At 42.7% G+C, this 22,643-nt stretch overlaps 2 protein-coding genes across 3 annotated transcripts in view; both read right to left on the bottom strand.

The window, feature by feature from the left end:
• The window catches only part of PGM1 (phosphoglucomutase 1), a 62,603-nt gene that overhangs the window by 26,964 nt on the left and 12,996 nt on the right, over positions 1 to 22,643 (bottom strand). Inside the window, exons 1-3 of one of the 2 annotated variants that reach the window (XM_044914043.1) lie at positions 8,030 to 8,329; positions 1,247 to 1,409; positions 760 to 906 (exon numbers count right to left, since the gene is read on the bottom strand). In XM_044914043.1, the coding sequence (XP_044769978.1) occupies positions 760 to 906; positions 1,247 to 1,409; positions 8,030 to 8,329 (610 nt within the window). Of the gene's footprint in view, positions 1 to 759; positions 907 to 1,246; positions 1,410 to 8,029; positions 8,330 to 22,643 lie in introns of those variants that run through there. The other variant, XM_021679997.1, reaches the window with a different exon arrangement.
• LOC123324546 (UBX domain-containing protein 2A-like) lies at positions 2,769 to 4,617 on the bottom strand. The gene is made up of 2 exons (XM_044913795.1): positions 4,011 to 4,617; positions 2,769 to 2,962 (listed from the first exon to the last, which is right to left on the bottom strand). The coding sequence occupies exons 1-2, from the start codon at positions 4,603 to 4,605 to the stop codon at positions 2,769 to 2,771; spliced, it is 789 nt and encodes a 262-aa protein (XP_044769730.1). The 5' UTR covers positions 4,606 to 4,617.

Here is a 22,643-nt window from a genome sequence, read left to right as displayed (position 1 = left end):
GCAATCCAGAGGAAAGAGTACCCATTAGAACGGTCAAAACACAAATTGCCTTACTAACCATCTCATCATTGTTGTGTTAATATGAATGAAGTTATAAATATTTCCTCCATCAATTACTGATAATACCTTGGCATTCGACCACAAAATGTCTACCACAGCTGCCTATGCAGGGAGTTTCAGTTTAGCCCCCCAAATGGCTGACTTTGATTGTACTGAATATTAGGGCAGGAAAAATAAAGAATCAAAGCCCAGGCTTTGAAATCATTCACACCTGGGTCTGAATCTGGTTTCCCACTCACTGACTATGCGATCTTGAGCTTGTCATGTAAGCTCTCTCAACCTTTGTTTCCTCATCTGGAAAAACTGAATACAGATAGTGCTGCCCTCACAGGGCTCTGTAAGAATAAAGTGGGATAATGCATGTTAAGAGTTGGGCGTACAATAAAAGCTCAATAAAATTTAGCTATGAATGTGATCTTACAGGTCTTCTAGTCAAGGCTATTCATTTTATAAGTATGGAAGCCAAGGCCTAGAAAGTTGGAAATGATTTACCCAAAGTCACAGGGCTGACTCCTGGCAGGGCCCCGAGAGCCCAGGTCTCTGGACTCCCAGACCCAACTCCAGACCTGCTAATTAAGGCATGCAAAGCTTATTGACCACAATCTTTCCAAAACTGAAGACCCATTGTATTAAAACCTTGAAAGGCAAACTGTTCAAGTTGGAACTAGAGTGGGCAGTGGGGGAGGAGAGTCAACGTGCCAGTGAATGGTTTGAACTTGTTTTCCAGGTCAAACTGCTGCTTTCCCAGAACTCCAAGGTCTACTTTCAGGTCAGGGCAAATTGCGTATTCTTCAATTGTCTTGCTGATTTGGAAGATTTTATCAGTTATCGCTTCGGGAGCAGGACCTGGAAATCAAACAGCGAACCGTGGGTCATTTCGTGGGACTGACATGAAAATACAAAGAACACAGAACTCATCCATTCCTCTTCATGAGCACATGTGCCACTCCATCATTTAGGAAGCAAAGTATCAAAATTTTCTAGAAGAAAATATGTTAAGGATCCTTCATGCATGGCTTCTCATATGCAGGTTCAGCAGAATGAGAAGCATTCCACTGTCACCAAAAGGAAACAAATAATTCCCTTGCTAAGGATCAGAACCAGAACCCTGACCCCCCAAGGCCTTGGTGATTAGTTTATCCTAATGAACAGAAATTGACTATCCTCAAAATGACAGCAAACTCACCTCCGTTGGAAATATTAAATTTGATTCCAAAATCTCCATTGGGTCCTCCTGGGTTGTGGCTGGCTGTCAAAATGATCCCACCAATGGCTTTGATCTTTCTAATGATGCAGGATACAGCAGGGGTAGAGAGGATTCCATTCTGCCCAATGACCAAGCGACCAATCTAAGAGAAGAAATCCAGAACGCACACTTGAACATCGATAAATCCAGAGCTATTGCAGAGAAACACCAAAACAACAGGCAGATGGACAAAGAAATAGTATTGAACCAGAAAAGGTGTTCTTTAATGAACATCTACAGCTTGGGTTATTATTATTTTATTATGAATTAGAATGTTACTGTTGAATAATATAATTATTGAAGTAGAATCAGCATTGAAGAACAAAGCCATTCCTTCACAAAGCCATTCCTTCAGAGAGTTTTTTGGGACTTTGTAGTTTTAAAATAGTGTGTGGTCTGGGGGAGCTCTAAGTCTCTGGCAAGAAAACAGTATTTGAAACAGTCTTTCCAGACCAGGTTCATAATTTTCACTGAAAAATTGTTAGAAAACCCACATTTTTATCCAATTCATACTTTCAAACCACATTGGGGGGGCGGTGAGATACAAGTTTAGCTTGTTAAAGGAATTCTACCCAAAGAGAAGGCTTTTTGTAAATCAAAATTTTTTTAAAAAAGTAAAAAGGGCAAACTTTATATGAAGAGTTTTACAAAATCCATCTCATAAACCTATCTTTCCAGTCAAGCCTGGATTTTGATATGGTGGTCTCCTCCAAGCAGGACATACCTACCCATGTGTGGGAGTACCTGGGTTACCTGCTGGGCCTAAGGCAGAAGATGCTGGGGGTTATTACTGATTAAACCAATCAGAACCACCCACAGGTGGTACTTTGCTGTGTTCTTAACTCACCTTCCTGTACCTCTCACAGATGTTATCAGCACAGCTCCTAAATCTTCCCTCACTAACACGTAATTTATATTTGTTTCAACATGACCCAAGTTGGAAAAGAAGGAAGAAGTCCCATCAGTTCCTTGAACATACTTGGAGAAAACCTGACTACTGCATCAAAAGATTTATAAAATGAGGAGTTTGTGCCCTCATTCCATTCTCCCTTCTGAGAGAAGAAAGGGACAGGAATGTTTTAAACATTTCCATTTGTTATTTCTTTTTGCCCCACCCAAGATAAACATGCTTGAAGAAATGACTTACGGTGGAAAATGTGTCTGATGATACCTGGATTCCCTGGGGAAGCTTTTCTGGGACTGTTACCTCTGCCATCCTACAAGTCACTGAAAGCTTGCCTGCCTTATCATCAGCCCCTCGGCTGCCAACCATCTCCCAGGAAGCAGCCAGTTCATTTCAGTCACCTCTTGGCTCTCATTCGTCCATCTCAGAACAGTGTTTGTTAGACTAATACATTTGCTATGCCTTGCCTCCCTCAGGAAGTGGTGATGACCAGGGTAGGTGCTAATAACTAGGCTCCTCTGTAGACCAGAGGGACCTGCTGACAGTGTGAAATCATTATTAATGATTATCACTGAGCTGCAGAGTGCTTTCTAAAACCCATGGCATGTTCGATTCATTCTCATAGTTGCTCCCTAGGACTGTTGTATAGATGAAGAAGCTGAGGTCCGAAGTTATGATGCTGCCCATTCGTCCATTCTTGCATTCATCCAAAAGCAATAATAAGTGTTTATGGAAAGGTGGTATGGGAGGCACTGGGATAGATGACAGGGCAAGGTCATGTGGCAAATTAGGAATCACAGCTGGCCATTAATAGCTAACTCAATACAGTGAGAACAGTAACATCTCTCCCTTCTAGCAGTTTCTGGGTTCTGAGAAGACTGAAAGTCTATAGTTGAGCAGTTCCATAATTTCAATAGGAGGGGCTTAATTAAGGATGGCAATTTAATCAGCCAGAGTGTGATGAAGTTATCTGGAAATTATACTTGCACATACTTGCACATCAATTATACTGACTTGTACTCAGATCTTATATGTATTTGGTATGGAGAGGGAGACTGGTGAATGAATATTAACCTGCACCACCCGAGTCATCCCTTATTCTACCATTCTTTAGGGTGAGATCTGCAGTCAGTAATGGCCCAAGAATAAGGGGATTATATCAGGAGTAAGAACAAGAAAGTCAAGAGAAAGAAGCAAGGAAGTCCATGGTACCTTCTTTCTCTTCAGCCCAAGAAGAGTAACAGCTGATCAAAGTCTCTCCTTCCAGAGAAGACTCTCTCCTGTGAATCACCCTCGGGAATATTAATCCTCAACCTGATATTGAGGAGGTATTACTCTATTATCCTCCTTCCCTTGACAATGTCTGGAGCACTGCAACAGCTCCTGACTCAATCTCCCCTTTCTCTTTCCCACCTGTACCTCCCTTATTCTACCCTGGCTGAATCTATCCCTCCAACTCAGGCCCACCTAGTTCATCTTTTTTTTTTTGAGATTAAAATATTTTATTTCCCTAAAAAGAAACAACCTTAGATTGGAATAACAAATCCCCTCTTCCATTTCCCACCTGTTTAGTTTGACTTCCTCCCATTTAAAAGGAATTTGGGTCACAGAAGAACATTCTAAGGCACCATTCAAATATATGCTTCTTGGGGCGCCTGGGTGGCTCAGTCCTTAAGCGTCTGCCTTCGGCTCAGGTCATGGTCCCAGGGTCCTGGGATCGAGCCCCACATTGAGCTCCCTGCTCAGCGGGAAGCCTGCTTCTCCCTCCTCCACTCCCCCTGCTTGTGTTCCCTCTCTTGCTGTGTCTCTCTCTATGAGAAATGTTAAATTTCTGGACAATCCTTTTTCCAGTGGCTAACCAGATCTGTACATCAGTGATGGGTTCCAGATTGTTTAGTTGAACAACTGACAAATTATTTTTATTCCCAACTTCAATACTCTTTGCCTTAGAAACAATTTTTGGTGTGGCACTTCCCAGTCTGTGATCCTGTCCTGAGAAGGGCTGGAACACAGGCTTCGTTGACATACATACTTCGTTTTTTTTGTCTTCAACTTTAACATCCACCTCCTCTTTATCAAAAATTCCCTGTAATTCCAAAGGTAATTCCCCTTTTTTGATGGAGTTCAGAAACTGCTGACTTGCACCATCAGAGTAACTTCTGAAATCATCATTGACTGTGAATCCACTTTTCCATAATTTTATACTTACATCGACCTGTTTCTTCTGTTCAGTGGGAGACATGCATTTGGCACCAACCTTCTCAGCTTCCTCAAAAAGGCTGTCAACAAAATATTCACAATTTCTTTGACGATCATCACTAAGAGTTTGGTTGTCAGATCCTGTTTCACAAACCCATTCTTCTTTTATACTTTTGAGATTATCTACTTCTTTCATTCTTTTGCCTTACTCCGGGCTCGTCCTCCGTTTGCGCAGGGGCCGTGGGCGCCACCGCTGCTGTCGGGCTGGAGCCCCTCAGACGGGGAGCACCGCCGCCCCCAGACCCGCTGAGGCTCGCGGGGCCACGCTGCTGGGACCCGGCCCGCCTCCCTGGGCCTCCGTCGCCGGGCACCGAGCGCTAGTTCATCTTTTTAAACCATAGTTCTGTGTTTCTCCTCTGCGCAAAAACCTTTCCTGTACTATAAGACCCAGAAATTCCAATTCTAGCTATAGACACAAAAGAAAGCAGGGACTCAAACAGGTAACTTGTACACCCATGTTCATGGCAGAATTATTCACAATAGCCAGAGGTCCATCAAGAGATGAATGCATAAACAAAATATGGTATATACACACAGTGGAGTATTATTCCGCCTTAAAAAGGAACGGAATTGTGATACATGCTACAATATGGATGAACCCTGAAAACATTACACTAGGTAAAATAAGGCAGACACATAAGGACAAGTATTTGTATGATTCCATTTAAATGAGGTACACAGAAGAGGCAAATTCATAGGCAGAAAGTAGAACAGAGGTTGCCAGGCGGTGGAGGGTGGGGGAGAAATGGGAAGTTATTGTTTAGTGGGTACGGAGTTTCAGATGGGATGAGAAAAAAGTTCTGGAAATGGATAATGGTGATGGTTGCAGAATATTGTGAGTGTAATTAATACCACTGCCAAGTGTGTACTTAAAAATGGCTGACACACTAAGTTCTACATTACATATACTTTACCAAAAATATATATATATATATATATATATTTTTTTTTTTTTCTTAAAAGAAAAATCCTTCCCTGGCTCCCAAGTGTCTACCAACTTACAGATAACTCCCTCTAGCTGGTACTCAAAGTACCCCCATCAAACAGCCTTTCCTGTCCTTCCCTCCCCCTCCTGCTACTCCTTCTTGCATAACACAGTTCACACTACAAGGAGGGATACCTTACTGTTTACCCGCCATTTTATCGTCAAACACGACAGGGAGCAAACTCAGTTTTCCTTTTAAAAAACAGGACCTGGTGTTTTCTTATGTTTCACAAAAAAACAAGTTCCACGTTCTTTGCCCTGCTGGCCATATACACATATTCTTATTTCTAAACATATCTCTAAGTTTAAAGCTCTGGAGACCAAATGAGATATCAGTATTACAAATGGGGCCCCACTAATGTCTTATTTTTGTATGTTAAAATTTCCTGTACTTCTTAGCTCACAGAAGCATCATGTAAAAAAAATTTCCTGTAAATGCAGACAGCTCTATGCAAATAAAAACAAAGGGAAACTTCTAACAAAGGCTAATTATATTCTACAGTCCATAAATGCACCAGATAAATGTGTAATAAAGAGAAAAAAAATGAAATGATCTTCATTTAGCTCACTAGGCTGAAGAGGCTTCCAAGAATCGGCTTAAGGGTGGAGTGGGTATTGACAGAGGTGAGGAAGGAACAATGACTTCTACCAGAATCTGTGGCAATAAATTATCTTTCCTTTACATTTCCTCCCTAGAGCTCTGTCCACAATCAAAGGGATGTTACAGGCGTCAGAATTGAGGATATGTTAGAAAAAGAAGGAATCAAACCATCTAGGAGGTGATAGGTTCTATCAGATTAAAGTGCTTTATTGGTCCACTAAATGTTTGACGTAATTCAGTTTGGTTGCATGACTGCTTTAAATGCAACACTATTTTTTTAAAGTTAATTTAATTTTATTATGTTATGTTAGTCACCATACAATACATCATTAGTTTTTGATGTAGTGCAACACTATTTTAAATAAAGAACGCCCTTGAGAAGATTTCAAAATATTGCTTGGCCTGCCACAGCTCTAACAAATAGGCAGTTACCATATTTAGTCAATTATTATCACTTAAATGTATTATTTAGCAAACCTTCAGATCGTAAATCTGAACAAGTCTATGGGGTCTGCCTGAATTACACATTCCTACCACCTCTTCCACATCCTTCAGCTCCACACAAAAATGAAATGAAGCCAAATATATTACAGCTAAGGGGACAGTGTACCAGATCCACTCAACAATCTAGATATATGCGGAGAAATAATGTTCCTTTCGTTCTTTCTCTAAAGATTAAAAGCATCTTAATACTGTTCCCTTTGCAGCTCTCCTCAAAGGTGAAATTTATAGCATGTCACATTTTATCTTAAAAATGTGTATGCTTCATAATAATTTCATATTTGAGTGCTTTATCAGCAATTTTTACATGAGAGGCATTCAGATTCTGAAACTGGGCAGGAAGGAAACTTCGCATTATAAACATTAGGATCTACAAACATTTTTTAATTTAATGTGGCGGTGTGTTTTTGTTTTTGTCTTTAATTTGGGTTTTGCAATCACACCTGCTTGGTGTATTATTAAAATAGACTGACGATGAATGCCCAACACATTTGGTTGCCATGCTAAATTTTTATGTTCTCAGAACCAGAATCACTCCCAGAAAGGAAATACAACAGATTTTTAAAATTTATGAGTTCTGAGGGACTGTGTGCTCCAAATTACTGCTAAGTATAATTTAAAACACTAAAAATATATTTTTGGTCCCAAAGAGGAATCTGCAGAGCAAAAACAGCAACGTCCTGATGCCCACCTTCCTGCAAATCAGTGGGACTGTGCAAATTGTTAGATTATCAAGATCAATGCCTTCTGGTGCAAGATTCCTTCTGATTTGGTTAATTCAGCCAATGCAGTTTTTCACAATGCAGAGCTCTTAGCAGAGCCTCCTTATATTATAGTCTTACAGGAGTTATTAACTCTACCCTGCTGCACAAATTCACCGCACACAGGGCTTCTTTGTGTCCAAGGTCATTATAAGCAGGTTCCCCTGTAACAGGTCCTCTTGGTAGGCTTATACCTAACATTTTCCAATCCCCTCCTGGCATTTCTGCATGACTACCAGGATCCACAAACAACAGCATGCCCTGGCTTTTGTTTTCCTGTTTGACAAGTGACTGAACTTCAACAAGGAAGCCATTGAAAGAAAACAAAATCCTCCTCTCTCCACTACTCATTAGAGCCTTCTTACATAGGAGAGGGTACCCCTTGGAACTAGGTTAGAATGTAGATAAGACCGCTTAAGGCTGGGGGTGTGCTTCAAATGTCTAAAAAGCAACAGGTATTTTTTCAAGCAAAAGGCACAGAGTACAACACTTAAGGAGCCGAACTCACATTCCTATATCCCAATGTGACTAATGTAATTTCAGGAGTCATATCACAATATACGTTCTCTGAAGTCACAATGAAACACTAACTGGATGTTAGTAGCAGGTGTACACAACATACAAATCTTTGTACTTTTGTATATTTCTGCAAAGTGAAGAAAGAAACATATGTGGAGAGCCAGAAACATAACAATAATTATCGTATACCAACCCCATTGGCGGCCGCCATCTGCACTACTGTTTCTATCGCCGATTTATTAAAATACCGCCCATCTCCACCAACCACCAGTGAGGCTCCCTGGCGATCTTTAAGGTCTATGGAAAAGAACAGACTCTGGATGAAATTCTCCAGATAACATGGCTTCGCCTCAAAACAATAGGTTTTCTTCCGTAATCCACTAGTTCCCGGCTTTTGGTCATAGTAAGGAGCAGTAGCAAAGGTCAACAGAGGAAGAGGACCTTCTTCCATTTTTCTATATTTCCCAGAAATCCATTCATCAAAATCACTCATCTTTCATTTTCACCACTTGGCTCAGCAAGGGGTTCCGGAGAGCAGGCAAGGGTCCTCAAAATAGTCTGTCCGAACTGAAGCTGCAACAGTGTCATCTGAGTAACTAAAACAGAGGTCAGACACTCTCAACGAGGAAGCTGGGTTAAGTCCTTGCTGTCGTCACCCCTGGTGAAAAGTGAAGGGCCACACGCCCGCCCACACCCACACACAAAGCACATCTTCCAAGCTGTTTTGGTGAGGACACTTCTGCCCACATAACCACGCCAAATACCCTTCAATTATTTTTGCCTCATCTCCCCCGTTAGATCGCTCCAAAGGATTCTGGCAGCCTTCAGTCACAAACACCAGCTGGCTGTCAGACTCCCCTCGCAGAGCCCAGGCAAAGATGGAGCAAGTGCAGTCCCCAAAAGCAGGCTCATCGTGAACAGGACACCCTGGTGTAGCTCCCACTGCTCCCGACACCCCTTAACGCAGAGCCTCTCTGGGCACTCGCTGCTGAGAAGGCCGTCTGCTGCTACAGTTGTCCCATGCCATCTAGCAAGCTAAAGGTCAATCTTAAAATGGAAGTGAGGGATCTCAGTTACCTCTGGTTTCCTTACATCACCATCATTTTGATACCCAAGTCATTTTTTACCTCCCATGTGCCATTCCAGTTGGAAGGAAGAAAGTCGCCAAACAGAACAGATTTATTCATTGCCCACCAAGGATTTAGCAAAACAGCATTCAGCTCTAGAAGAGTAGATACCTACAAACATGCCTGAATGATCAACAGCTTGGTCATTCCCTTGAACTTAGGGAAATGTGGGAACGGAGGTGCACCAAATCCTTGAAAACGTAAGCGAAACGGGGAGGGAAAAAAGTATGTTTCTCTAAGTGCACAAGGTCTGATCAAGTTATTATCTGGGAAAATAATATGAACATATGATTAAATTTTGTGTTTTCATCTTCTCAGGTTTTTTTTTTAATGATTTTATTTATTTATTTGACAGAGAAATAGAGAGCACAAGCAGGGGGAGCGGCAGGCAGAGGGAGAGGGAGAAGCAGACTCCCCGCAGAGCAGGGAGCCGGACGCGGGGCTCCATCCCAGGACCCTATCCCAGGACCCTGGGATCATGACCTGAGCTGAAGGCAGGTGCTTAACGACTGAGCCACCCAGGCACCCCTTGTCCCTGAGATTTTATTAATGATCTATTTAAACGCATGCATGTGTCTTCCTTATCTAGTTCAGCAGAAGCTGACGATTAAGAAACTCCACTGTTGAGGTTTTGATGAACTTGTCAAGGATGCTTAAAAAGTAAACCAGGACTAATTACACCACATGTTTGGAGAGTCCGAGATGCACTGGAGTCCAGGTTTTCAAGCGAAACATGAATAATCCCTTGGTAAACAAAATCTGAGTATTGTCCTACTAACTTGTCAAGCAAGGTCCGAAAGCAAACGGGACTGGGAGCAGCAGACTGCCCTCTCTGCTCAGGGGGACGCTCTGTGCAGGACCAGCTGAGTGAGCGGGCCCAAGAGCCGAAGGCAGCCTCTGGTGGCAAAGCCTGGGCTGCTTCCAACGACAAATGGTGCTGGTCCAAGTGCAGGGAAGACCTCGAGACGTAACATTAAAACAATTCGCAAGACCATGTCTGGTAAGCCAAAAAGCAGTTGGCCAAAGAACACGTTTTATAGCTTATGTGGGGCTTTTATTTACTTTTTAAAAATGAAATTCTTTAGAAATTAATTTATGAAGTCAGCTTGCTGTACTGACAGTTTACATACCCACTGTTTTGCAATGACAATAAAGGCATTTTTTTATTCATTTTTTTTTTTTAAGTCTGGTGCCAAGTTTTCTCTGGTTCTAGATAGGCTTGCAAATTAGGCCAGCATATGTGTCTTGACATATTTAATAATAGATCAAGATTTATGAAATATCAACCCCATAATCTTTTCATTGGGAATAACAGAGCAACCGACCACATAATTGGTAGTTTTCTTAACAAGTTCTTGCAATCCCAGGGTAGACTTAGGGCACTTGGTCATAAGGGTGCGCCAATAGCCCCAGCTGAAGCTTCTCTGCCCACACATTCCATCCTGTTCTCTGCTGGTGGTCTGCCACTCTCTCTGTGAAGCTCAGTTCCCGAAGCTCGAACCAAGACAGTTAACATTTTGTTGGTTTTTTTCCCACGCATTGATTTTATTTAGTTTATGGTTAATGCAGATCAATTTCATAAAATGAGAAGTTACGAAGAATCAAGGCATAATTATGCAAATTCAAAATAGATGTTCAATATAAAAAAATACAAGCATAAAAGTGGGTTTGTTCACAGCATGAGATCCAACAGCTTTTGCTTCAAAGGATAGGAAAGACTTTTTTTTTTCTTGAAGACTGTGGCCACATCACATGCTAGAACACCTCAGCTTACCAGTGTGCTTTCATGTGAACCATAACTTGTTTCTAAAAATATTTTTTTACACCGTAAGTGCTGTAAAAGCTGCACTTTTCCAGAATTAAACCTGCTTTTGGACCTAGCACCAGTTTCTAACTATCTAAAAACTAACTGATACAGAAAGTATTCCAAATGTAACTATTCTGATTCTTAAAAATTAAAAAAGTTTCTGGGTGCCTGGGTGGCTCTGTCGGTTAAGCGTCTGCCTTCAGCTTAGGTCATGATCCCAGCGTCCTGGGATCGAGTCCCACATAGGGCTCCCTGCTCAACAGTGAGTCTGTTTCTCCCATCCCCTCTGCCCCTCCACCTGCTTGTGCTCGTGCTCTCTCTCTCTCAAATAAATAAATAATCTTAAAAAAAAAAAAAGATTATCCTATTTAAAAAAATAACTTTCCAAAGTAGCTTAAAAGAAATATTGCAAACTTGGTAATGCTGGTACTCTTCCAATTACCTGATATGCCATCTCGGGGGTGATTATTATTTGCCTCTTAATTTCAAGATGTTTAAATATACCTTCCCTGTAGATCATCTTCACATTTTCAAAATTATTTAACGCAGAAGGAAACGGATAGTCGTGACTGAGCACCAAGAGATCATACATGTCTAACCTGTAGAATCAGGTCACTAAGTTAACCCAGTGGGTGAACCCAGCGCATCCCTCTTGCATGGAAATATCTAGGTGGGCACATGGACCTTTTTCCCTCCCTGTGTGTGAGCCAGCCCTCCAGCGAGGCATGGATTGGGGAAAATTCCCTCTCTCACAGCTCTTGCACACGTCAATGAATACCCAGCAATTTAAGTGCACACTGAATCTAAGCCTCCAGAGGAAAGAGTTCTATACCCCAGAACAGAGAGTAGTAACATTGTCAGTGACTACATATGTCCAGCACGGTGTTGGTCAATATGCAAAACTAAAGCAAAAAGATATAACCCTTGCCCTAGAAAAGCTTCTATTCTAAAAATGAGCCTGAGTCATAATTTTATGGACACTGTAGAACTCAACCCCATATAAAAATATTACCAGAAGCAGCAATGTTAGATGAACTGTGAAGTGTGGTAAAAAAGAAGGGGCATTAAGAACATGAAGCTTCCTATGACGCGTGGACTAAGTGGGGCAGCTATTAAGAAACTCATTTGTTTTAGCTCTCCAGCAAAGGTTGAACTTCATCTTCGGAAACGTTACTGTCGAGCATAGCGAACCCAATTTGGCCTAATGAATCTGCCTGCATTGCCGGTACTCCTTCACAGTGACACAAATTACATTTAAACCACATGGGGGATTTAAGGATTACTCCCTTCAGACTAGGAACTTTCATACTGGTCTTGGGTCCAATCAATTTCACGATGGCAGAGTTATGAACCCCTTCGCTCCCAGCCTCACAAAGACTCCAGCGCCCGTTCTGATCTGCAGATAGCTTCCTAGTAGAACACAACAGAAACTGTAGACTTACCCACCCTTTACTCATTCTCACTTTCTGTCCATCAGTAAATACTTACTGAGTAGCTAACTACCATGTTCTTTGGCTTTTGCCACAGTAGTGGACATGGGGGATGGGATTGCTAACCCTGTCTCCAGGTGTAAGCACTGGAAAGAAAGCGAGTAATCGGGCTAAAAGTAGCAGGGATCATTAGACCCCCAGCCTGACACCCTGCACTATGTGACAGCTGCAGGGGCCTGCCTGAGTGGTTGGGGTATGTGACCCAAGTGATGGGAAGACACTCATTCATTTCTCCCACCAACAGTAGGTAAGCATGTCATGAATGCCAGCACTGGGCTAGGCATCGCAGGATAATGCAAAGACCCCATGTTTAGGAGCCAGATAAAACCAGGGCTCAAATCTGACTTTCAACTGCATGAGAAATGTAATCGTGAGCAAGTTACTTACCTGCACTGAGCCTGTAAAATGGGAACAGCTCTCCAGGTTGTCCTGGGAACTGAATCAGGTAATATGTGAAAACATGTAGTGCTGTGTCTGGCAGCTAACAGATTACCAGTAAATGGTAGCCCCTTCACCCTCTCAATCCTCAGTCTCCTCATCCCTACAATGGGATAAGGTTTTTGTGATGACAACCTCACCAAGTGTCTAGGAAAGCCTTTGTGAACTAGAAAACAATGTAAAGATATGAATTTTTTTTTCATATTCAGGAGGCAGAGGAGGAGAGAAAAAGGGCATGGACCTTTGTTCTTAAGAAGTTCACGTCAAGAGAGCGCCTGGGTGGCTCAGTCGGTTAAGCGTCTGCCTTCGGCTCAGGTCATGATCTCAGGGTCCTGGGATCAAGCCCCACATCGGGCTCCCTGCTCAGTAGGGAGTCTGCTTCTCCTTCTCCCTCTGCCTGCCACTCTGCCTACTTGTGCTCTCTCTATCTCTCTGTCAAATAAATAAATAAAATCTAAAAAAGAAGTTCACGTCACAGGAGCCACCACTGTGTGGTGGCCTCGGCCCTGTCCCAGAGGTGCATGCGCAGATCTATCAGTCTTGAGAGGTTACAGTAATGGGGTGAGACCGGAGAAACAGCGGGGGCAAAACTACAAAGCCTCATGAACCACACTAAAGTTTATTCTGTAGGCACCAGAAGCTATGGAAATTTTTAAGGAAAAGGAATCTAAAACTGATATGCTTTTGGAAAGTTAACTGGCTGCCAGTGGTGCATCAAATAGCTTCAAGAAGGAGAGACTGGAAAAAGATTAACAAGGCTGCAAAAAAGGAATCCTTCCTCGGCTGGGGTGGCTCTGAGGATCCTGGTCAGTGGGGTCTTGTGCAGAGCGCCTCCTCTGCCAGCCTCCTGCACAAGCTTCAACTTTAAGTCCCGAGGCTACTCTGAGCCCTGCTGGGATTTCTTCCTCTGGCATGAAGGCACCACCCAAACAACCTCTTTCCTCTGACTGCTTCTCCACACACTGTCTTCCACTCATTCCCTCTCTTCTCTGAGAACTGTCCCCCACCCACCCCACAAGAGTAGACTCCTAGAGCCAGGAGGAGGACCTAGCTCCTACAGGACCCTGTTCTACTACAGGACCCTGATGCCAGGCCATGATCGCCAGAGGTGGATGCCTGACCAAAGCTACATTACTCACATTTTCCCTCCCAGGAATCTAGAATTAGGACTCAAAAAAGTACAGATTCAATTCAGTTAGTCTTTGAACTGGGAAGATAGGTAATTTCAGGAGCTGTGGGGCAGGGACAGTCGTGTCATGAGAATATCCACAAATTGTGACCGACGGCCACACACTATGTGAGAATACCTGTATGCTATGCAGGATACAACTCTGGAGCACTTAGACATCTCTGAGATTTGTGGGCCAATGTACGGAAAGAACTGGAAAACTATTCAGAATAGAATCAAGCATAAAATAGGTTAGATGAATCTTCTCAAGAGGGTAGGGATTGCAGATTCAGTAGACATGAGAAGTAGGGAATGTGGTCTGTGAACGCAAGCTGCTTGAGACTCCCTCTTGGCATTGTGTTCTGGACTGGGGTGGTTTCCTATGCAGCTCTCCAGGCAGCATGCACTGCAGTCAGCTGACAGTGTCACCCCAATTCAAATGGAAAGGTCACTCCTAACTATTTGGGGTGAGAGACTGGTTTTTGAAGAGGGCATTTTTTAAAAAGATATATTTATTTATTTGAGGGGGTCGGGAGGAGAGGGAAAGAGAGTCTTAAGCAGACTCTGAGTGGAGTGTGGAGCCCGATGCAGGGCTCAATCTCACAACCATGAAATCATGACCATAAGATCATGACCTGAGCTGAAACCAAGAGTTAGAAACTCAACCGAATACACCACCCAGGCACCCCCTGAAGAGGGTATTTTAAACATAGAAAGATTGAGAATGAAGTATGGATATGAAGTAAATCAAACTCATATAGTGTACAGATAACAAAATAAATCAGACTTGTAGCACTAATAATTTTGCAGTAAGTTTGGGAGAAAATCTAAGTATATTTGATATTTTAAGTATGTTAGGAGAATCTGGGATATTAATTTATCTAACAGATTAGTCTTATATTCCCAATTTCTAATGTGTAGTTCGAGTAACCTATTTGGACTTATGATTTTAAGTTTAAGGAGGTAAGAGAATTTTATCAAAATTATAAACATTGGGACATTCAAGAAAATTTTGTACCATATTTACAGTTTGGATTTTAAATCATCAGAGGCAGACAATTTGCTGTAGTGTTTCAGGGAGTGGACTGTAAGGCCCTACTGACAGGCTGGAAACCCAGCTCTGCCAGTCACTAGCTGTGTAACCTCGGAAAAGTCATTTAACCACTTGGCGCATCCGTGGCCTCATCTGTAAAAAATAGGGAGAATAACAGACCCCCTAGCTCACACGTTGTCTGCAGGCATGGTTGCATGAGGTAATACACAGCAAGTTCTAAAACCAGAGCTGGTATAGGATGCCCTACAAAAGTGTCTGCTGTTATCATAATGAGATTATATGAGAACAACTTGAATACTTTCAAGATTTGCTTGTTAGACAAAGAATTTTAGAACTAAATCAGTTTATTTGATTTCTAAATTTGTATTCATAGGAGTTTGAGTAAATGAGTTTAGAACTAAGATCACATGCACGCACACACACACACACACACACACAACATGAACTCCCCCAACTTACTCTGACAATTGAGTCGGCAGAGAGAGGAAAACAAAGCTGAGATAAACAGAGGGGGTAGATAGAGAGTGGCTGCCGAGGTTCCTCCCATCTCAGGCTCGTGTGAGGCCCAGCTGTCCACTCCACCCTTGGCTTTCAGGAGACACCTCTGCAACCTTATGGAGCAGTCCTCTTGGCAACTCACTGTAGTCAGACTAGCTTCCTATCACTTGCAACCACTTGCAGCTCTTCACAGTGCTGAGCTGGGCTCGGTGGTGCACGGCTCCCATTTGCTGGCTCTGAGCCAAGCTCTACCTGCTGACCCATCCAGGCAAGAAGAGGAAGAGAGGAAAGTCTCTCTCTTTCTCCTTTTGAGCAACCTCAATTAATAGCAAGGAGACAGGCAGAGTACCATTTACTAGTTGGGTGACCCGGGGCAAAATACCTAACTTCTTGGTGCCCCCACTTTCTCATCTTTAAAATGGGGACTGAAAATAATACCTATTTAGACTTATTGTGATCATTTTGCATATACACAAATATCAAATCATTATGCTGTACACCTAAAGTAATATGATGTTACATGTCAATTATACCTCAATTTAAACAATGCATCCTTTAAAGAAAGTTAAAGAAAGAAAGAAAATAATATGTATTGCATGGTTTGTTGTATAACGATGAGTTAATAAATGTAAAGAACTTAGCATAGCTGGTTCTAGTGTCTTGTGAGCCCTACATAAGCCTTAGCTTTTATTATGGCCCCCGAATCAATCTGAAACTATGTTGCTGTGTATCATACCAATCTATGGGTATATATGTTTTAACAGAATTAGGAAATGTCCTTTAAAGAAAAAGAGAAATTACATTAAACTATAAAGAAGGTACAAGTTCTGAAGATTTCCAAGGGCTCGATGGCTCAGAGCTGTGCAGAATCTCAGGCTCAAAAAGATTCCTGGAGCATATTTTGAAATTAAAAACAAAACAGTGGCATCAGAGCGTGTACATCCTTTAGCATCTGCCAGCCTGTTGTCCATCTGTTTATCCACCCATGTATCCAGCAGTTACTACATAAACTGACTTGCTGCATTCATTTCACCAAATGCTGTGTACCACGGGAAGAGGACAGACTCAAGCTGTCAAGAAACTTTTGGTCTAAAGAGAGAGATAGATAAGTCAACGAATTGTTTAAAAAAAAAAAAAATGGAGTAAGAAGTGCTAATCTGGGAACTCAAGAGGGAGTTATGAGCTCCCAGAGGTGAGAGAGAAGGTAAGGAAGGCATTCCCCACCTCCAAAATGCCATTCTTAGTTCATGTGGCTAAATCTAAAAACAATCTTTGAAGAGGCACAGGGCTTAGAAGGCCTTTTCCTACATACTGCACTTGTGACGAGGGCTCCTGTTTTATTAGAAATTACCAATATTCAACCATTTTGACCTGTAAAAATGGCAATTTACATGTTTCATATAGAATTTTTATATGTACCTTTTATTTCCTTTTTGGAACATCTTCAAGACAATTTTCATTTAACTCCCTTAAGGAAAATGAAGGGAGGGAAATCGGAGGGAGAGATGAACCATGAGAGACTATGGACTCTGAGAAACAAACAGGGCTTTAGAGGGGAGGGGGGAGGGGGGATGGGTTAGCCCAGTGATGGGTACTAAGGAGGGCATGTATTCATGGAGCACTGGGTGTTATATGAAAACAATGGATCGTGGATCACCACATCAAAAACTAATGATGTACTGTATGGTGACTAACATAATAAAATTAAAAAAAAAAATCTACTATTAAACTCAGAAAAAAAAAAGAATATTCATTTGGTGCTAACAGAGTATTTTCCCATATTCGGACTATTACCAGAAACTACGTATGAAAACCCCTTGGTTAAAAAAGAAAAAAAAAAAGTAAAAAGTATTTAAAAGTGGGTCTAAAGAATTGCTTGCTCACTTGTGGTTGTATGTTTCCCTCTTGTGGCGGAAAATGGAAAAACACGCACGGTTTCTCACGACCTCGCAAGTTGTGTGGCCCTAGTGGCTTCACACAACTTGAGGGGGCCGCATTCACCTCAGACAGAATGGGAATCATGCCCCCTGGAGTTCTGTGGCAGACAGAACTCTATCACATAATTGGCCCTCTATCACATAATTAAACCATGAAGGGATTTCTGGGCTTTTAAGAAAAGGAAAGGTATGGTGAGGTCGTTCTCTGTCTCATTAGGATTTTTCCAACTGCATGGCCTGGCCAAACTAGGATGTCCGGCTGTAAAGGAAGTGAGTGAAGGTGGCCACAAAAGGGGGATGTCTTTTTCTGTGGAATCTTTGTGAGCCTAAGTTTCTATGAAATGGGGATAGTAAAGCTTCCTTTCAAAATTCTGAAAGTATATGAGAAAAGGCATGTGAAGTGCTTATCACAATGCCGAATCATTGAGTAGCAATCAATAAATACTATCCAAACTACCAAAATCAGAAAGACATGTTGATAATGACTGATCACATCCTTCTAACCCGGCCTCTGATCTCCAGAGCAGGTTAGACCAGGCAGGAAATAATCAATGCTATAGGTGGGGCTGGGTGGTGAGATGTACAATGGGCCAGGCAAAAGGCTGGGGAAAGGGATTCTACCGCCCCTGCTCTAACCAGAGGGCTTTGGAGTCAGATGGGGCCTGGGTCTGAATCCTGCCTTTGCCACCTCTGGCTGTGTATGGCCTTTCTGGCCTCAATTCTCTTATCCGTAAAATAGAGACAATGACACCTGCTTGAAAGGTTGTTGTACGCAGGAAATAACCACAGGAGGTCAGTGTGTTGGGCAGTGTTCCAAGGGCTTTGTAAGCATTAACTCCTTAGATCTTCACAACAGCACTGTAAGATCAATGCTATCATTCTCAGCCCCATGTTAGGGACAAGGACACCTCGGGATACAGATGATACAGATTTATCATCTCTCCAAGGCCAAACAGCTGGGAAACTGTGGAGATGGGTTTGAACACAGGCAATCTGGCTCCAGAGCCCACACTCAACCATCATGCTGTAAGCAGCAAATAATCAACAACTGCTTTTAAAACAGCAATCTATGGGGAGCCTGGGTGGCTCAGTCGGTTGAGCGTCTGCCTTCGCCTTGGGTCATGATCCCGGAGTCCTGGGAAGGAGGCCCACAACAGGCTCCCTGCTCAGCAGGGAGCCTGCTTCTCCCTCTCCCTCTACCCACCCCCCACTTGTGCTTCTCTCTCAAATAAATAAATAAAATCTTAAAAAAAAAAAAAAAAAAGTCTACCTTGGGGCACCTGGGTGGCTCGGTCGGTTAGGCATCCAACTCTTGATTTCAGCTTATGCTCTCAGGGTCATGGGATCCAGCTCTGCACTCAGTGGAGAATTTCCTTGAGATTCTCTCCCTTCCTCTCCCCTCTCCCTCTGCCTCTCCCCGCCCCCCAACTTGTGCATGCTCTCTCTCTCTCCCCCTCTCGCTTTATAAAATAAATAAGTAAAATCTTAAAAAAAAAAAAAGGTCTACCTTGAGGAATGAAGCACAGTGGAAATCTGGATTTGATCCCAACTCTAGATAATTTTTAGTATCTTAGTGATCTTAGGCAAATCACTCACCTTCTATTTCCTTAACTGTGAAACAGGGGTCTAAATACCAGTGTCTTCAGAGTTGTTGAAAAGATTAAATGAGATCTTAAAGTATATGAGCTTTGGTGGCCTGCACATCCCACCTGCATTTGGTGGACAGAGCACAGGTTGTGGGTTGAAAACTCCACCCCAAAAAAAAAAAATTATGTTGAATTCCTGACCCCAGATGCCTGTGAATATGACCTTATTTGAAAAAAGAGTCTCTACAGATGTGATAAAATTAAGATGAGATCATACTACATTAGAGTAGGTCCTAAATCCAATGACTGGTGTCTTTATATAAATAGAGTGGGAGATTCGGGGACAGAGACAGAGGGGTAAGAAAAGCAAGTGAGGCCAGAGGCAGAGACAGGAGCTCTGCTCACGGTGACTATGGCCACCACCAGAGCTAGAAGAGGCAGGGGAGGATTCCCTGGAGCCTTCAGAGGGAGCATGGCCTTGCTGATGCCTTGATTTTGGACTTGTAAGCCTCTAGAACTGTGAGAAAATAAATTTCTGTTGTTTTAAGTCACACAGTTTGTTGTATTTTGTTATAGCAGCCCTATGAAACTAATATTAAAATTTTTAATATAAATAAATACAATTTTTTTTAAAAAGGCAAGCCCAGCTCCAGGGACAGCTGATCCCTCTGCAGCAGGGTGGCTGGTCTGAGGGAGAGGCCCTTTGATAGACCTCTCCCTCTGGTACCTTTCCTTTGCCCCAGAGTGCTTGGTTCTTATCACCACATAACACAGTATGCGCCATGGCTTGGTATACAAACAAGCCTCCTCCCTCGCTCAGTGAAGAGGAGAAAACACATTTTGTAACTTCAGTACCTGGAATGAAGAAGAGTGGACAGTTGCTAAATATATGATGGTTGCACTTTTGAAGTAAGAGCATTCTATGACTAGAGTTTCTAAGGACAGAGGTGAGCTTTTCCAGATAGTTGCCCAGTGGGTCTCCTGTCCTGAGACCAACCTCAACTATAAAATTACTCCCAGCATCAGACGACTTCCCAAACCATAAGGCATCCACAATAGAGAACACTCTGCCTGAGTACTGGCATTTTAGGTAATTTCTACAGCACACAGACTTGTGCAATAACAATCAGGAACAGAGCTAGAAACTGCAATAGCGAAGGGAGTAGAGCTCGTTAGGCTGTGTGGTTGAGGCCCAATGCTTGGGCTGCTTCCAAGAGGAGCCCTGTATCATTGCAGGCAGAGAGATGGAGAGGTGCTCATTCCCGGAAGCAAACTTCAGTGCTGGGGAGAAAAGAGGTGAGAGACAGTCGGGGAGAGAGAGAGACTAAAGCTAACAGGAGGAAAAGAGGCCCACCCTGCATCCCAGCCCATCTACAAATATTAGGGTGAGAGCTATAGGAAGGAGCACAGGTACATTGCATGTCTAATTTTTTTTTTTGTAAATTTTTGTGTCTTTAAATGTGTGCTTTAACTGAATGGACTGTGCATCCTACACTCTACAATATGAATTTAGATCAACCAAGCCAAGGGAAAAGACTTGCCCTGATGACAACAGCAGGTCACATACAGACCACTGTAGGCCATATATTCTGCTGGTTAAAGACAGTCAGCAAACAGAGCTCTGATGCGTTATTGACCAAACTCTTGGCCCAGTCCTCCCTATAAATAGCTTTTTAGGAGGGGGGTGGGGGGATGGGTTAGCCTGGTGATGGGTATTAAAGAGGGCGTGTACTGCATGGAGCACTGGGTGTTATACGCAAACAATGAATCATGGAACACTACATCAAAAACTAATGATGTAATGAATGGTGATTAACATAACATAATAAAAAATAAATAAATAAAGCTTTTGTCATGAAAAATAAATAAATAGCTTTTTAGCTTTGCTAACCTAAGTCTCCATCTGTGATTCTCCATTCCTACCGGAGTCACAAGACAATTCTGAGGCTGCATCTTAGGCTGGCCTGTGTGTAGAAGCAAGTATCAGGGGTTAAGGACCCGTGTGGTGATAACTCACCACTGGCTACGTGGCTGCCTCCTCCCTTCCTGCAAAACAGGAGTTATCAAGACTTCTATTTTAAAGTCTCAGCCTGTGGGCTTACTTTCCACAATGGCCTCCTTGTTTTTCCCACACTCCCTCTATGTAGAATGTCTCCACTTTTTCCCGGCTTTCTTTTCATCATCCTTCAAGACCTGACTCGAACACTTCTGCCCTGGAAGCTTCCCCTGACCGCCTCCCCAAGCCCCCCTCCACAGGGCTCCCAATGGCACCCTAAAGGAGGCACCTGTCACGTTCTATTGTAATGCCCACTGGACAATGAGCTCCACAGGGTGCTGAGACTGTCTCCATGTGCTTGTGCATACCCCAAATACACAGCACAATAGTGAGCAACGACAGGGTACTCGGCAGATGTCTGAGGGATGGAAAGCACCCCCTCAAATATTATTCAGGAGAAGTTGCTGGAGCAAGCAGATCCAACCATTTACTAGAACCGCTATGCTAAAACCCTAAGGTTGCGGGGGGGGGGGGGGTGGCCTGGGTGGCTCAGTCAGTTAAGCATCTGCCTTCGGCTCAGGTCATGATCTCAGGGTCCTGGGATCAAGCCCCACATCAGGCTCCCTGCTCAGCGGAGAGCCTGCTTCTCCCTCTCCCTCTGCCTGTTGCTCCCCCTGCTTATGCGCGCTCTCTCTCTCGCTTTCTGTCAAATAAATAAATAAAACCTTTAAAAATAAAATAAAAAATAAAACCCTAAGGGGGAGACCTGGTGTGCAAACACCAAACACCAAGATTAGCACTTCAGCTACTCAGGACAGTTTTGCTTATTTGGGGTTATTTGGGTTATTTTGGATTCTTTGGGTTACTTGGGCTGGTTGCTGTGTTCTTTTGAGATGAGATAACTAAGTATCAGGCTGATGATGTATTACTGAAAGCCTCAAGTTATATAGAACTGGTCCCCACCCCCCACCCCGCCAACACACACACAGGCCCTGAGCATGAAACACTTAGGCTTTGTAAGAAAGACATTCCTGTTCTGAAATTTACAGACCAATGGGTGTGGAGCATCTTGATAGGTCACTGACAAAGCTGAGAAGTAAAACTGAGAAGGTGGGAGCAGGCTGGGAGACCCTTAGCAAAGAGAAGTTTAAAGTGTCTGTATTTCCCATCAAAATTCCCACTAGCAACGTGCTTATCATGACTATGTGTAAGGCATTATGCTAGGTGACTTCTGACACATATCTTATTATTTCCTAAACACATCTCCATGATATATTATTTTAATTTTATAAATAAGTTAAAAAAAAAAGAGTTCAAGCAGTTTTGCCCAAGATTAAACTGCTAATAAACAGCATATCCAGGAATCAAATTCAAGTCCTTCTGACATCAAAAGCATTTAAACTGCCACAATATTCTAATGTAAAACAAGTCGTTTTGATATCCCACTAAGATCCTCAAAATGGCAAGATATCTTTACTTTCTGATTATGCATTAGCACATCTGGGGTTTGGACTTTGAGAGATGCTAGATAAAATCCCATGTGGAGATTTGTTTTGGTAGGAGGCGTACATCAGTCCAGTGGGGTGACCTTCCTGAAGCGAGGGTGGAATTTCAAAACAACCATCATAACGCACGTTTGGGTTGCATCTTAGAGTTCCCAAACCCTCTGTGTGCCCATTATTTAATCTTCATAAAACCCGCTGATA

This window comes from Neomonachus schauinslandi, chromosome 4 (genome assembly GCF_002201575.2).
Source record: "Neomonachus schauinslandi chromosome 4, ASM220157v2, whole genome shotgun sequence".
Classification (NCBI taxonomy): Eukaryota; Metazoa; Chordata; class Mammalia; order Carnivora; family Phocidae; genus Neomonachus; species Neomonachus schauinslandi.
Note: the sequence above shows the minus strand (reverse complement) of the source record. Positions and strands in the feature narration are given on the sequence as shown.